General features: G+C 41.4%; 1 protein-coding gene across 1 annotated transcript in view; it reads right to left on the minus strand.

The window, feature by feature from the left end:
• Positions 1–15,287, minus strand: part of POP1 (POP1 homolog, ribonuclease P/MRP subunit) — a 55,946-nt gene extending 40,659 nt beyond the window's left edge. The window contains exons 1-7 of the mRNA XM_074985673.1: positions 15,143–15,287; positions 9,295–9,462; positions 7,171–7,346; positions 5,083–5,331; positions 4,371–4,458; positions 3,834–4,021; positions 770–1,020 (exon numbers count right to left, since the gene is read on the minus strand). Of these exons, the coding sequence (XP_074841774.1) occupies positions 770–1,020; positions 3,834–4,021; positions 4,371–4,458; positions 5,083–5,331; positions 7,171–7,346; positions 9,295–9,462; positions 15,143–15,287 (1,265 nt within the window). The remainder of the gene's footprint in view (positions 1–769; positions 1,021–3,833; positions 4,022–4,370; positions 4,459–5,082; positions 5,332–7,170; positions 7,347–9,294; positions 9,463–15,142) is intronic.
• Between the last annotated feature and the right edge of the window lie 831 nt (positions 15,288–16,118).

Consider the following 16,118-nt stretch of genomic DNA (forward strand, 5'->3'; position numbering starts at 1 on the left):
GTGGCCAGCCAGCTTGTGGGACTCGTGGTGCTTGGGCAGCTGGCCCCAGCATCAGAGGGTTCAGGTGGCTCAGACCGGCAGCTGGGCCCAGCAGCGTGGAGCTTGGGCAGCTCAGGCTGGCAGGAAGGTGGCTGGCTGGCTCCAGCAGTGCAGGGCTCGGACAGGCAGGGAGGTAGGTGGCTGGCTGGCTCCAGCAGTGCAGGGCTTGGACAGGCAGGGAGGTGGCTGGTCCCAGCAACATGGGGCTTGGGAAGCTCAGGATGGCAGACAGACAGCTGGTCCTGGCAGCGTGGGGCATGAGTGGGCAGCTGGCCCATGGCTGGTAGGCAGGCAGCTGGTTCGAGGAAGGTGGGCTCAAGCAGCCAGAAGGCAGCTGGCTGGCCCCAGCAGTGCGGGGCTTGTGCAGGTGGCTCTGGTAGCGCAGGTCTCAGGCAGGTGGGTGGCTGTCACGGTCAGTTCTGGCGGATAGCACGGGGCTCTGGCAGCTGGCCAGCTGGGGCTGCACCAGGCACCTCCAAGGGGCCAAGAAAACCTATTTGTGCTCATTTTTAATTTTAAACAACATTTTTATATCAAGTTCTTGTGTTTATTTTAAATTACGAATTGAATCTTTTGTTAAAAGGGGGTTAGATGATGGTAAAGAAGAGGCAGGGGGGTGTGAGGGTTTCTCAATAATCAAAAGGGGGGCGTGATGCCGAAAAGTTTGGGAACCACTGATCTAACTAATTTCAAATTCTTAGAATAATACTTTCAGGTACTGGGAACATACCTGATCACAGTGCCAGTAGTTTGTGATGTCCAGCAGTATGACTGAAATGGAACTCTGGTTCCATCCCCAACGATTTTTTTCACTGGCACACCTTTTTCTCCTTCGTTATCTTCCCTCTTCCTTTTCTTCCCAACACTCATGGCTACATCAGGTTGCTCTTCTTTGTGACAGAATGTGACAGCTGGTTCAGGGGAACAGGTTTCTGTAGGCTCTGAACACTGAAAGACTGATTTTAGCTCAGTCAGTATGTCCTAAGGGGGAAAAAAATTGAGTTTGCATTAGCAAGATTAGCAATTTACTTATAGGATAAAAATGTAAGATACAGTTTTAGAATTACATTGTGCTGCTTCCTCTTCTTTTAAGGGCTAGATTCGAAAGAAGGCTTAAGCACGTAACTGTCATTTTACATGTCAAAATCCCAGCATCAGGCCCCACTGGAATTCACATCGCTCTTGGTCAGCTGCTCCCAAAACCTGTGGGCACAAACTCACTTGGTGCTGCCTACATTTTTGATGTGAAAGTTCCCTCTGTATCTATGTTTTTGCCTTTGAGCACATGCATTGCAGGGTCACACCAGGTGTTCAGGTAGCTAAGCCTTATACCAATGCACAAACTGAGAAAAGACAGGCATTCTCCCACCTAACTTGACTGTGGTGCTGGATCTGGAAGCATGTTCAGGCCTCACCTCCTCAACTGGTCCGCTGCAGAGAAGCTTACATAGAACGTTGAGTGAGGACAAGAAAGAAGACAACCTCTTTCATAATGTTTAGCCCAGTGATTACAGTACTGATGTGAGATATACCCCTTTCTGTTTAACTCTCCTCTCCACCTAAGTAGGAGAAAAGGTATCTGACCTGGGACCAGCCATCACTTAGGAAAGTGCCTTAACCACTGGCCTCTGTGACAGTCTGAAGTGGGCCTCCCTCAGTCTCTCTTGGTGGAGCTGTTTCACTCTGGATACATAAAGAATGTTTGTTTTTGTTTTCTCCTGCCCCAGTATGTACAAGAACAATCTTTAGTCCAGTGGCTAGAGCACTCCTTTGAGAGGTAAAAGATGCAGGATCCCATCCCTCTGATCCGGTGACTTTGACAAAGAATGTGAACTAATTATAGAACTGTAAATTATGTAGTTAAATGCCAGACCATAAAAATCCACAATAAGGATGCCCCAATCTCAGTTTGTTACAAGAAACAAACAAAAAACAAACAATGCTTCAACATATAATTAATCCAATCAGCACTTATCAAGACACTGCAAAAAGGCAAAGGAATAGAGAAAATAACTGTAGTAAGAACTTATGCAAACAATGCATAACTTGTAGCACTGATACTTTGAAATAACAGGGTAGTAATAAGTGTTTCCAAAACTTGAGTCAAATGCTTAATTGACATTTGAAGTCAGTTTAATTATGGTTGTTTTTAAATCTCACTGCCACTTTAAAAAAAAGTCTGGTTTATTTCCATGGCTTCTGTTCAACAGCAAATACATCTTATAAGGTTAATTAATGCTTAATACTGTTAGTAATGTAATACCTTAGAGAAGTATAACACAATACAAAACCTAACTAAAAAGTTAGTCAAACCAAGGAGTTAAAATACAAATTACAAAACTAGTTAGTTTAACAGATTAACTAGAAAGAGAAAGATTGGTAAAATCATTGCAGGAGCACAGTAAGCAATCAATTCAAAAATTAATGTAACACAAATAAACTAAATAAGCTTTTTAATCTTCTCTATGAACTTTACTTACCTGTTTATATTTTCCTTTCTAGAAACAATGGGGCTAAAGTTTAGAATATTTATGTACCCAAGGATAACTTCTAATGATCTGTGATAAGGTTTACATTCAACCTGTAAATGTGGGCTTCCAAGCATATGCTATTACTAAGCCTCATCCATCACATTCATCTCCTCCCCATGCATCCTACAAGTGCTAGGACAAATCTTTCCTGTTAGGTGATATTCAAATATTTTTCATCTCCTCATGAGGATAAGTTATGCAGGAAAAAAAAAGGTCTGCCCTCTGGTTTGTTTGATCACAGGAGCTTCAGTCATTCAGGAAGTACAGTCAGGGGAATAAGGTGGTATCTTCTTAGTCAGGTAGCACCACACTAATGGGTTTCCTCCTCTAGTCAGCTGACTGGTCTGTCATGTATGTCTCCACTTTCCTCATGAGAAAACTAGAAATATCAGTCTTCTGACTGTCATTATGGTGATCTTGGAAGGAATACGTTCCTCCTACATGTATGTGGTCTTTTAAGGGTGAAATGCAGGCTTATCAGCCTCAGGACCTTCCCAGCAATCTCCTAATTTGAATCAGAGGAACACAAGTTTCACATCCCAACCACATTGTCCAATCCTGGTCAAGAGAGAGCTGCCTCAGCTCTGTTCCATTCTTGCAGTTGTCTTTCCTTGAGTACTGTTTCTTTGTCATAACCACAAGTGCAGATGTTCTCCTGACAGGAAATAACTATATCACCAAAATGATCCTGACTCCCTTTATTTGAGCCAAACAGCTAGGGCTCCCAAATGGCTTCTTGGCTATTAGGGCCTGGCCAGTTACCTTCTTATGACTTACGATCCATTGTCCTTTTGACTTAGTAAAAACTTCCCTGCCATTCACACATCCTATGCTTATACGTTCTCAAGGCCTGAGACCTCATGACCACAGTACGAAACAGAACTGTCATCCAGGGTTCCCTGTAAGCTGGTGCGGCTGCTCAGGAGAAATTCAAATGCTCCCCAGATGATTAGCAGAGCATCCACAGGTAAGGTTGGTGTTTCTATTGGCAATGCATATTCACACATGCCTTGGTGCACATAAAAAAATTATTCTGTGCATAGCTGGACCTTCCATGGAAACAGTGAAAGTTTATTCCGCTATCAATCAAGCTGCTCCAAAAGCCACTTACTAGCGCCCATTACATTTATTTTCTGTGTGCCCCATATACAACACACAACTTTCCCAAGCCATCAAAAATTATTGCATTTCAGATTTCTAAGGTAAAGATATCAGAGAGGGAAAAAAAGCCTGAAGTTCAGCTATGGAGAAAATTGAATATACCTGCTTAAGGGATGGATGTGTCCAGATCCACAACTGTCTAGTTTCAGAAGTAATGCCAGACCCATCCTTGGGTTTCCAAATGAAAGTAATGGGACCAAGCACATCCTCAGGATAGTGATCTGCACGGTAAAGAACCAGAGACCCCTGGATCTTTCCAGACAGACAAGGCACAGCTGCAAAAGTTGGTCCTAGAGGAAAAAACATATGCACATAAAGTTACAGAAACATTTTCTATTCCAAAACCTTTCTGTAAATGGACAATCTGTAAGAAGCTGTAACCTAGAAGGTCTGATCCTGCTATAAAAAGACAAGATTCTAAGAAGACTCTTGTAAGCTCTAAACCCCCTACTTTCCTCTAATCATCTCCACAGAATAATTTTTCAAGTACTGAATATAACTAAAGCTCTGAAGCAGCTCTAGTACAAGGATTCCATTTATCCAGACTGTACTGTATTTTTATTGTACTGTACCATGAATCAGATTTTAGTCTCTAGTGTGACACCTACATTCATTTAAAAATATTTATGGACATGTTACCTGCATCTATACTACACATCCGAGCAAGCACTTTTAGAAGATCTTCCTCTTTTCCATGCAGCTCCAGGCAACAGTAATATGATAAATCCTGAAACAACAGAAAATACTGAGGTTAGAATAGCTTTAAAAACAAGCTCTGATAAAGAGGTGCTAAAAATATCATCTTTTGAGACTCTGATCAGACACAAGAGTATAAAATGCTTAACGTTAAAATCAAAGACACATAGTAAATCTGAATTTTGCTTACTCTGTACTGTTTGTTTAAAATACAAGGTTTGATCTCCTTTGCTAACTGCCAGTTTTGATTCAGCAAACATTTCTTGTCTAAGGTCCAAATTGTCTTACATTAGGCCAACAGAGTAAACAATTTCTGTGACAATGTGTGCAACTGAAAACACTAATATTGAGATGTTGTCCTAGAGATTAGAGTTTCCTGGCTTTTATGGTGGCATACTGGGGACACCATTTGACTACAAAACTTTGCAAGAAATGTTTAGTCACACATGACAAGATTGGTTTGCCTCATTCTCTTCCCTCTGATCATTCTCTATCCCACAGACATTTCATAAAACATCCAATATTAATAGCTAGTACTTACATGCTTCCCTCCAAGAGTGCTTTAGTGAGACATCTATTGTAACTTAAATTAAAATAAATAAATAAATAAAAATATCAATCAGTTAAGTAAGTAAAACTGATGCATTCATTATACCTGAAGAAGGCAATCTTTAGTCATGGCTCGGTAGCAAGCCCTAAAGCTCTTAGTTGTGGGTGTATCTCCTAAGCAGTAACCCCATTTCTTCACCATATGAAATCTCTTTGCATGCCAAATATGTGTTTCTAACCAAATATTCTTCTTTTGCCGGTGATTAAACTCCACCACCAAGTTTATGTGACGCCTTCGAGCTTTTCGGCACTTGGTCTTTGAATGCTCTTTTTTCTGATGCACAGCTTTCTCTGCCTGGGTTTCAGGAGAAAGTAGGATATTTTCAGTGGCAAGTTTGAAAGCACAAGCTTCCATAGCAGCAAACAGCTGTTCTAGATCAGACCACATTGAACAAAGCTAATGCATTTATAGCTTAAACGTATGGTATATATAGACTCAGAGAAGCAGCCCAATTAATCTGTATCTTCACAGCAGTTCTGCAGTACGTTAAAGACTAACAATCTTATTTATTGGGTGATGCACTTTCATGTGAAAGACCCACTTCTTCAGATCTTTCTCAGTAATTCTCCAGATCTGCTAAAGTGGGTCTTTCCCATGAAAGCTCATTACCTAACAAATGATATTGTTGGTCTTTAGGGCAATACAGTATACACAGTTTGATCATTCATAATTATTTTTTTTAATTTGGTGAGAAATACATCCTCATTTTATTACACACTTAAGAATGGTAGGCTTTTTTGTTTTTCATTCAAGAACACTGAGCTTAAAAATTTTACCTATAAAAAAATGAATTTGATTGCCTATCGTCCAAATTTCTGGAGGAAAATATCAAAATATACTGAACACTAATAACTAGTACATAGGCTTGAAAGACCAAGGATGTTGAGACTCAACCCTCACACCTGCAGAGTTGAATAAAATAAGCTGAATACACAGTTCTGCGCTATTCATAAATACTGCCAGTGTTTACTACAGCTCCTGCTCAGCAGGGCCTGCAGAGAGGTGAGGTTTAGCCTTTTCAAGTATATCCTGGTCTCTTCATAGAGGCAGCTGACAAGTGTTAGCATCCATATGGGATGTCAGCGGTTTATTTATGAATACTGAATTCCCTACTTTTCCTACAGATTTACAAACAGCTGTATAACAAAGTCATTATCTATAAGGATAAAACAAAAAGAGCCAGACCTCTCAGAAGGATATCACTGGAGTTTGATAACAAAGCCAATTTAATTGATTAAAAAGATATGGAACTTATTTATTTATTGCTGATCAATTCGAGTAGGAGCCAGTCTTAAAGTTTAAGGGTAGGTCTACACAGCAAAGTTATTTCAAAATAACTATGCTAGCACCTACACGACGCAACTGCTATTTCAAAATAAATTCAAAATAGTGGCTGTTATTTTGAAACTGGTAAACTTCACTTCACAAGGAATAGCGCCTATTTCAAAATAGGGGACACGTGGATAGGGCACAGAGCCTATTTTGAAATAAGCCATAGCGCGCCCAATGGCTCTACTCTGAAATAGGCTGTGTATGTGTAGATGCTACATTTCAAAATAGTGAAGGGCTATTTCAAAATGCAGTTGTGTGCGCAGCAGCGTTATTCTGAAACAAGCTATGTCAGAATACCTATTCTGGAATAATTTATTTTGGAATAAGGCTGCTGTGTAGACATACCCTATGACTCCTAAAATATGGGTTAAAGGCATAAGTCACATTAGACAACACTGAAGGTCAAACCATAAAAAATAACACGATAAATTAGTACAAGTATCGTATTTTGATTTAAAAAAAATTTGAATTATATTCAGATTTCAGAACCTTTGCAGTGACAAGACCTTTTGATTTTAATACCATTCAGCTTACCACATACAGTTAAAGAAATAATAGATTGCTTTAAAGCAATAGCTGAGTGCTAGTGTAAATCAGTATTTTACTCCATTTAGTCACCATTACTCATAACACTCACAAGGAATGCTAAACTCAGTGGAGGCAGTAACAACAGTTTTGAAGAATCAGGTGCACAGTAAGAGCAAGACAGGAAACCACATAAAATAGTCTTTAAAATTAATTAAAGATGCAGTTTAGAGACCAGTCATATTTAGACACCAAATGCTATAACTGAACTTGCACCTCTTTTCTGGCAATTTCACGGAGCCGTCTAGGTAGGCGTTTAATATTGTGACTCATGGCTCGTCTTCGCATATGCCTCGGCAAAGTCTGAAAGACTAACGAATTGGAAGACTTCTGTGTAACTGCCTTCAACATTGCATTGATTTCAGCAGCACGGGCTTGAGCAAAAGTAGATGCTGAAATAAAAAAAACATGCAATATGACAAACAGAATCAAATGAAAGGCTCAACATTTACTTACTTTGATAACAAGCCGATACAAAAGGTTTGCAGCAATATAGTTTGCACTTTTTAGATTGTGAAACTATGGAATTCTAGTGCATTGTTGTTGTAACTCCCTAATGACACTTACATGCACTAAGCAAACAAATGCTAACTACTCAAATAGTTGTACCCTGTCACTAAAATTATTTAAGTTCTTTAGATATTCTGATGGTTGCAGCAACAACCATTTCCTGAGCATATGATGCTAAGAATCTTTCTGAATATTTTCTTTAGATTAAATTTAATTTAATTGAAGATAGAATTTGTAAGTTTTCAGACTCAAAAAATTACACAATGGGGAAAGCAAAAAGCAGTAATCATGATATTACAAACTGATTAAAAACGTGTGGTCAACAATCATGCCTAGATAACTGATAGCACTGATTTTCCACTCTGATTTAAGTATACCAATTGATCAATATTGCTTCATTTGCCCATCTGCTTCCATATAAGAAGACTTTTTGTCAAAGAAAGTTATGCTGGGTCAGGACTAAAGGTCCTTCTAGTCTGGTATCCTGTCTTCAAACAGTGGCCAATGCCACGTGCCCCAACAGAATGAATAGAGCCAGGTGATCATGAAATGATTTCATTCCCCATTTTCCAGCTTCTGGCAAACAAAGGCTAGGGACACCATCCCTGCACATCCTGGTTAAATAACCATTGATCCTCTGCAAATTTATGTAGTTCTTTTTTGAGCCTTTTTATAGTCTGGGCATTCACATCATCATCTGGCAAGAAGTACCACAGGTTAACTGCGCGTTGTGCGGAGAAATATTTCCTTTTGTTTGTTTCAAACTTACTGCCTATTTCATTTGGCGACCCCTTGTTCTTACGTTCTGAGTAGGAGTGAGCACTTCCTTTTTCACTTTCTCCACATCAGTCATGATTTTACATATCTCCATCATATCCCCATACTCCTCTTTTTCAAGCAGAGAAGTCCCAGTCTTATAAACTTTGCCTCATATGGAAGCTGTTCCACACCTGTGATAATTTCTGTTGTCTTTTAATAAATCTTTTCCATTTCCAATATATTTGTTGAAATGGGACAGCCACATCTGCATGCAGTATTCAAGGTGTGGGCATACCATGGATTTATATAGAGGCTATATGATATCTTCTCTTACTATGTATATCTTTCTTAATAATTCCTGACATTGTTAGTTTTTTGACTGCTGCTGTACTCTGTTTTCAGAGAACTACTCACTATTACTCCAAGATCTCTTTATGGAATGGGAACAGCTAATTTAGACCCCATCTTTTATATGTATAGTAGGGATTACGTTTTTCAGTGCACATTACTTTGGATTTATCAACACTGAATTTCATCTACCATGTTGTTGCTCAGTCACCCAGTCTTGTGAGATCCATTTGTAGCTCTTTGCATTGTGCTTGGGATTTATCCACATGCTTGTTGAAACCCTCGAAGAATGCTAGTGGATTAGTGCTGCATGATTTTTGTTTACAAAAAACATGTTGACAAATTATATCCTTCAATATGTCTGGTAACTCTATTCTTTACTACAGCTTCAACTAATTTGCCCAGTGACATGTAACTAATCATTTAAATCTGTTTCTGTATCAACTGAAAATAGAGTAAGTTAACATCAAATTTTAAAAGGGCTCCAGAGGTGATCCTGGCAATTACAGGTCAGTAAGCCTGACTTCATTACTAGGCAAACTGACTATAGGGGTTGGGGAGGAGCTAATAAATAAAACAGAAGACCACAAATGCATATCAAACAAGGTCTCAGTTTTTCCAGATTTTTACTATAATTTTAAAAGAAAAAACACAGACCTGAACTATCTGTCCATGGTTACATCTAGCAAAAAATTTCTCTGGACATTTTCCTAGGATAGTTACCTGTTATGTATTTCGGCATTTCTTGAGAAACATTTTGGCGACCTCCTCTTCCTCTCTCACTTTTATTTTGCCCCTTTGAAAAATAGTGTTCTGTTCTGTATGAAGGTCCAGGAGACTGATGTTGAGGTCTCTGCTGCTGATATTCCTGGGAACTATCAAGATGGAGATCTGCTAGCATGATGGGAGAAAAAAAGGATGCAAAAATGCTGTTAGACTAGCCTGAATAAACAAGCAAATTAGAAAGTTTTTCTAGCACGAGACTAGATTTTGTATTGATTTAAATATGAAGTCAGCTGCCTTAGCAGTTTCTATTTTAAAGACGTCAACAATGGCTTAGAAGCGTTCAGTATTTTATTTTGCATACATATTTGATTAACCTTAGGAAAACAATGCAGTCTTTGCATGCAGGTAAAGGGCTCTGTTACAGCAAAGCTTTTGCACTGCTTGTGGTGGTGGGTCCCAAGGATGAAATACCTGACTGAGATAACAGCTCAGCTGCAACAGAGACCTTGAAGACTGTTGAAACTGATATTGAGTCTACACTATGAGATAAATTTGAATTTCAAGGCTTTAGCCTGATATTAAAATGTGACTGTCCTCACACATAATACTGTTAACTCGATTTGAGCCATAATGCCGAGTACAGAATATCGATATTACTAGTGCGGAAGCACCATGTACTTAATTCAAATTTGTTAGCCTCCAGATAACAGCAGTAGGTCCATGGAGCGACCCCGACCTCTCGTTGGCTTCCTGGACTTTTTGATAGGCCTGACGAAGTTCTTTAACCTTCACCTGGCACTGCATAGAGTCCTGGGAATAACCTCGGGCTGCCATCTCACGCACCACCTTGTCATAGATGGCCGTGTTTCTCTTGGACACCCAAAGTCTCTTTGCCACTGACTGGTCTCCCCAAATGGCAATGAGATCCAGAATCTCCGGGGGGCGGGTGTCAAAAAAATGCTTCCTGCTCCTTTATATTGGCCTGCAGCAGCCAGCAGGCACGTTCCCCACCCCACAACAGAGTTTGCAGGGTTTCTTTTCATTTTTCATGACCCCTCCCCCACCACTACCACGCTTCCGCTGAGCTCTGCTGGGAGTTTTCCCTCAAAATCCCCCTTCCCCCAGCATTTCCTTTGAGTTTGCAGGACTCCCAGGTACCATGTGGCTGCCAGGCTCTACTGGGCATTTCCCCTCCCATGTCCCTTACCAAGCACCATTTGTTTTCAGTTCTCAGGAATCCTCCTGCCCCACGCAAGGGATTCTTCTGCTTTGCTCTTCCCCTTCCATGTCCTTTTACATCCAGACCTTCTTTGGATTTTTTTTTCTTTGCATTATTTTTATTGTGCATCAAAGCCCCACATCCAGCCATCCATTTGTCACTGACACAGAACAGCTGGCCAGGACACCTGGCGGCTGTCCCTGCTTTGCAGACCCTCCCTTTCCCACCAAAGACGACAATTCCTTATAACTTAGCATGTCCACAAAGCAACATTCTGAAGAAGTGATAGCAAGTGAGGTATTGTGAAATGCACATTTACTGTCCCATCCTTAACAACCCATGTGTCCTTCAAAGGTATATTTTCACTGAGAGGATGCATAGAGACCCACCCATGGCACTTCAAAGCACATTACGTGAATTGTATCTTAATTTTGACCTTCATTTTCCAGGCCCCAGGTCCAGTGCTACAGAGAAAACCAAGAGATGCAGGAAATGCGAATGAGATACGATCATGCAGCACATGCAAGACACTCAGGCAGAGCACAAAAATTGACAAAGGACGCTGCTCAGCGGCATCACAGTCAAGTAAAATTTAATGAGAGAAAGCTTGACCTGCAGCAGCAGCAATTGTCAAAGATGAATGAGGCCGTGGCAAAGTGGACTGAGGTCACAGCAAGGCTCCTCACAGCGGTTACTCAGCAGATGGAGATCCTGTGCTCCCTGCTTCAGTTGCAGAGGGACTCCCAATCCAGCAGGGCATTAGCTGATACCCACCAGCCAGAGTCCCCTGAGGGGAGATCGCCCACGCCCCATCATTGGGGTCCCCACACACGGGGAGGGAGGGCAAGGCCGCCCTGCTGCTCCAGCCCCAAGGGCCACTGCAAAAGCCTATTCAAGCACCCTTGAGAAGGCTTCTTTTCCTGGCCACTTAAACCTCTCCTCCCCCCTAAATAAAATAATTTCTTTGAGTTCAGTATGATTTCTTGTCTTGCAGGTGTAAGGGGTGGGGGCACAAATTAAAACAGGTGGGTGGAGGGAGGATTAGTGCATCTGAAGGTACAGCTGGGGAATGAAACTCCCTTGTCCACAGCAGACACACAGCTGAGGGAACTGGGCAGTCGTGGGGGAGGGCGAGTGCCACTGATGGAACAGCTGGGCAGTGAAACTCCCTTGTCCGCAGCTGAGGGAACTGGGCCAGGGAGTGTGGGGGCTGATGCTGAAGGCACAGCACATTCTATTTACTGCAACCTAACCCCCACCACCACCAGCAAAAGAGAGCACTCATTCATTATGGCACAGTTTGATTTATTGGCATTATGGCAGAGACATACGTCGGTACCATGTGCGTTAAAGCTCAGGTCATAAAGCTGTTTTTTAAAAGCACCCCTTATTGCTGCAGCCTGAGCGTGGCTACTGGTGAATGGCAGTGTAGATGGCTGTGAGTAAGCCCTGCCTATTACCTCCACTTCAGAATTCCAGACAGATGGGAAAGTCTCCTGCCTTGATTCACATATGTTGTGCAAAACAGTGTACGCTGTTATAATGGTGGGGACATTCGCTTCAGAAACATCCAAACAGGTCAATAAACATCTGAACCTCACTTTCAAACACCCAAAGGCGCATTCCACTACCATTCTGCACCTGCTCGGTCTGTGATTAAGTTTTCCTTGCTGGGGTCCAGGGCTCCTGTGTAGGGTTTCATCAGGCAGGGAAGCAGAGGGTAAGCAGGGTCGTCCAATATAACAATGGCATCTCCACATTGCCAATCTTGATTTTCCGAGCAGGGAAGAAAAGAGTCCCATGCAGGAGCTTTTAGTACAATCCCGAATTTTGGAATATGTGCACTTCGTGAACCCTCCTTGACCAGCCAATGTTGACATTGGTAAAAATGACCTTCTTGTTTTACCAACCCCTGCAGGACCATGGAGAAGCACCCCTTTCAATTAATACATTCCGAGGCCAGGTGGGTGGGACCATGATTGGAATGTGCATGCCATCTATTGCTCCACCACAGTTCGGAAACCCATGGGAAGCAAAGCCATCCACTCTGGCCTGTACATCTCCCAGGGTCACAGTCTTCCTGAGGAGATGCTGACAGATAGTTTGGGCCACCTCCATCACCATGGACCCCGCTCAAGATCTGCCCACCCTGAACTGATTTGCTGGTAACTGTCGGGGGTTGCAAACTTCTACAATATGACTGCCACTCACTCCTGTGCCATTAAAGGCTGTCTCATTTTGGCGTTGCTGTGCTTCAGGGCAAGCGCCAACACATCACAAAATTCCACAAAGGTGGACTTGCACATGCGAAAGTTCCACATCCACTGCTCGTTGTCGCAGGACTCCAAAATGATGTGATTTCACCAGTGTGTACTGGTCTCTCAAGTCCAGAAACGCCACTCCACTGTCATCAATGCACTCATGGAAGCCACCAGCTCTGCATTCTTGGACCACAGTTGGCACAACTGCTGTTCCAAAACCACCACTCTCGTTGACATCAGTAGCAGCAGGACAAACAAGCATCACTGAGCTTTGGAACTGAAGGACAAATTGCACGACAGATGCTGTGGTTGCCGAAACGATCTGCGCTATGAATCAGTGTCCGTGGATCCATGCTTGCGCAGGAATTTTGCAGCTGGAAATGGTGCAATCTCCAGTTCCTTCCTCACGCGGTTAGTGATGCAGTGAATTCTGGGATACTGCTTGGAATTCTGGGATTCCAACATGGAACAACCACAAGCAACTGGGCCTAAAGCACTGTGGGATAGGTACCCCCAATGCAGTGCTCATGCTGTCGAATTTGCATGGGGCAATGGGGTCATGGAGAATCAACGCAGAAAAGAGGTGAGCTGAATAACAAAAAGCTTTTAGGACACTTTATTTGAATTCATAATATCAAGATTAAGTATTCAAATTTATTATACATCGATTTTATCTTGTAGCATAGACGCAGCCTGAGTTTGTTAAAACTGTAACCCTCCTCCTGGATTCTCTTGTCTTACAAGAAGTTTGTTAAACTTGCTCATTCTGCTTTGTTCTCCCATTAGCTGCAGAACCAGTTGGTTCCCCTTTTATCTATAAGACAACGGCCTTTCTTTCCCCACCCCTCCTTACCGTAGCCCCGGACCTTTCATCTTGAACTAAGAACTGATAAAATTAGTTGTAGATGGTATCATGACATGTATGACATTTGTAATAGTGTGCACCAAAATGTATTGCTGATAGCTCTTCAGAAGCAGCTTGTCAGGCCCTCCCCAATGCATTGCTAACAAACTGCTTAGTAGTAGCTGCATGGCTGAATTCTTGGGAAAAGAATTCTTTTGCTTAACAGCTCCATTATTTATAACCATAAAGGGAGGAGTGAACAACCTTGCTCTGTTCAACAGCAAACCTGCAGCAGGTTAAGAAACTGTTTTTACCAGTTAAAAATGGAGCCCAGACCGTTCTTTGGCCTCAATACCACATTAGATAGGCCAGCATGGAACCTTCTATCTAGTCCCATTGGTTAAAACAGGACTGTGCAGGGATTTGCAGTGCAATTATAAGAGCTAGTATTCTTCCTCTACCACACAATCAGGAGTTTATGTAAATTATCCGGTTTCCTCACATAAGCTTTAGAGATATAGAAAGGTACTTTTCCAGGTTCTTTAGCTACTTTAATTATATCATACTCCTTTGTTACAAGAACTTGGGTTTCACATATACAAATCTTTTATTATTTCTAAGAAACTAATTGTACGCAATAACAAAGCATGCTTTCCACTCGAGATCTGAGCCAAGGTTTTTCACCAGAGTGTCTAAAATTAAGATCCCAAGACACAGGTGCAAAAATAAGACTTATTTTTCAAGTGAGCTAATCAAACAATAGCATCCATTGAATGTTTCAATATGCCTTCAACATGTCCTAAGGAGACTAAGGACTCATTTTTGAAAATCCTGGCTATGTTTTAAGCATATCTTAGGTCTCAACTGATTACAGATGAAGTGCTTTCAGCATAATCCTCCATGATCACTCACTTATATGACAAACATCTCTCTGACAATTAACTGACTCCAAAAAAGATTCCCAGCAATGGAGCAGCAAGACAGCCTTTCTTTCACCAAGAGGAACACTAAGCTGATACCAACAACTTGAAACCTAGTCAGTCTCCAAAGAAAACTGGAAGTTCCTTCAAGTACTGCAGCTGACCATAAGTCCCTCTTGTAAATTTTGTGGTTTCACAATCATAGCAATTTTTTTAGAAGTTCTTCTCTCTTCACTGTGTGAAAGCCCTATTGAAACAGGATCAACTACACAAAACAGAAAGAGACAAGTTACTTTTTCTATTCAGATCCAGTTTCAGAAAGGTTATGTGATCCCTTTAAGATGCAGGATGTTAAAAAAAAAAAACAGAACTGACACACTGATGGTATCTGTTTTAAAAAATGCAAAAAGCCTTAGGGTCAGCTTTGTGCAAAAGTCTTATGCTATCAGTTCACCTGCTTAAAAGCACTTAATTCACCTAAACAGGTTAAAATAGGAAGAAGTACTAAAACCTGACCCACAGACAAAGACACAACTGTTGGGGAAAAAAAAAAGATCATTTCTATTCAATAAATGTTGAAAAATAACTTCACGTCTCACACCTGGTTTTGGCGTTTGAAAAGATCTGCTTCCCCCATTATGATGATGTATTCCACTATGGCATGGTCCATAATCAGTAGATAAGGTGACACTCGCAGGCTGGTTTCTCATTTTTTTGGCACGTTTCTTCTCTCTTGCATTAGACATGCTGGGAAAAAACAAAAAACAAGAAAACCACATCAGCACATGTATTGTTCCACTTAGAATCATAAAGTAGTATCTAAGACCTTTTCTACTCTCACAAATTGTATCCCTTTGCCTATATACCAGTACAGTTAATGATACAGATTTCCCACATGATGCTGCTCATCTATTGGCTGAAGCCCTAGGTCAGAGGCCCGTTCTCTCCTCCAGACAATCACCTAACCTCAGAAAAATTCTCACTAGCAACCACAGGCCATACCACAGTAATACTAATCCTAGAACTTTTCCTTGCAACAAGCCTCGTTGCCAACTTTGTCCACATATTTGTTCTGGACATGCCATCACTGGACCTAACCATATTAATTACAGGATTAGGGGCTCGTTCTCCTGTACCTCAAACCATGTTACATATGCCATTATGTGCCAGCAATGCCCCTCTGCTATGTATATTGGACATATTAGACAATCATTTTGCTAAAGAACGAATCGACACAAAACAGACATTTGGAATCTGAATACACATTAATCTGTCCATGACCATTTCAGTGGAGTGGGCCATGCTTTTAAAGACCTGAGAATAGGCGTCTTACAATAGAGATTTTAACGGACAATTACAAAGGGAAACGTGCGAACTGCAGTTTATGTTCAAATTCAATACGTTGAGATTTGGCCTTAACAGAGGTAGCAATTACTCCACGCATTAAAAAGACAACTTCCCACTATTTGATATTTGTAGTGATCTCAGGCAATACCATGAGTATTTTGCTTCCCTATTCCCCCCCGATGCGCCCCCCCCCCCCCCCCCGCTTTCAGGCCTATATAACTGATTTGTGA

The sequence above is a fragment of the Carettochelys insculpta genome, chromosome 2, assembly GCF_033958435.1.
Source record: "Carettochelys insculpta isolate YL-2023 chromosome 2, ASM3395843v1, whole genome shotgun sequence".
In the NCBI taxonomy this organism is placed as follows: Eukaryota; Metazoa; Chordata; order Testudines; family Carettochelyidae; genus Carettochelys; species Carettochelys insculpta.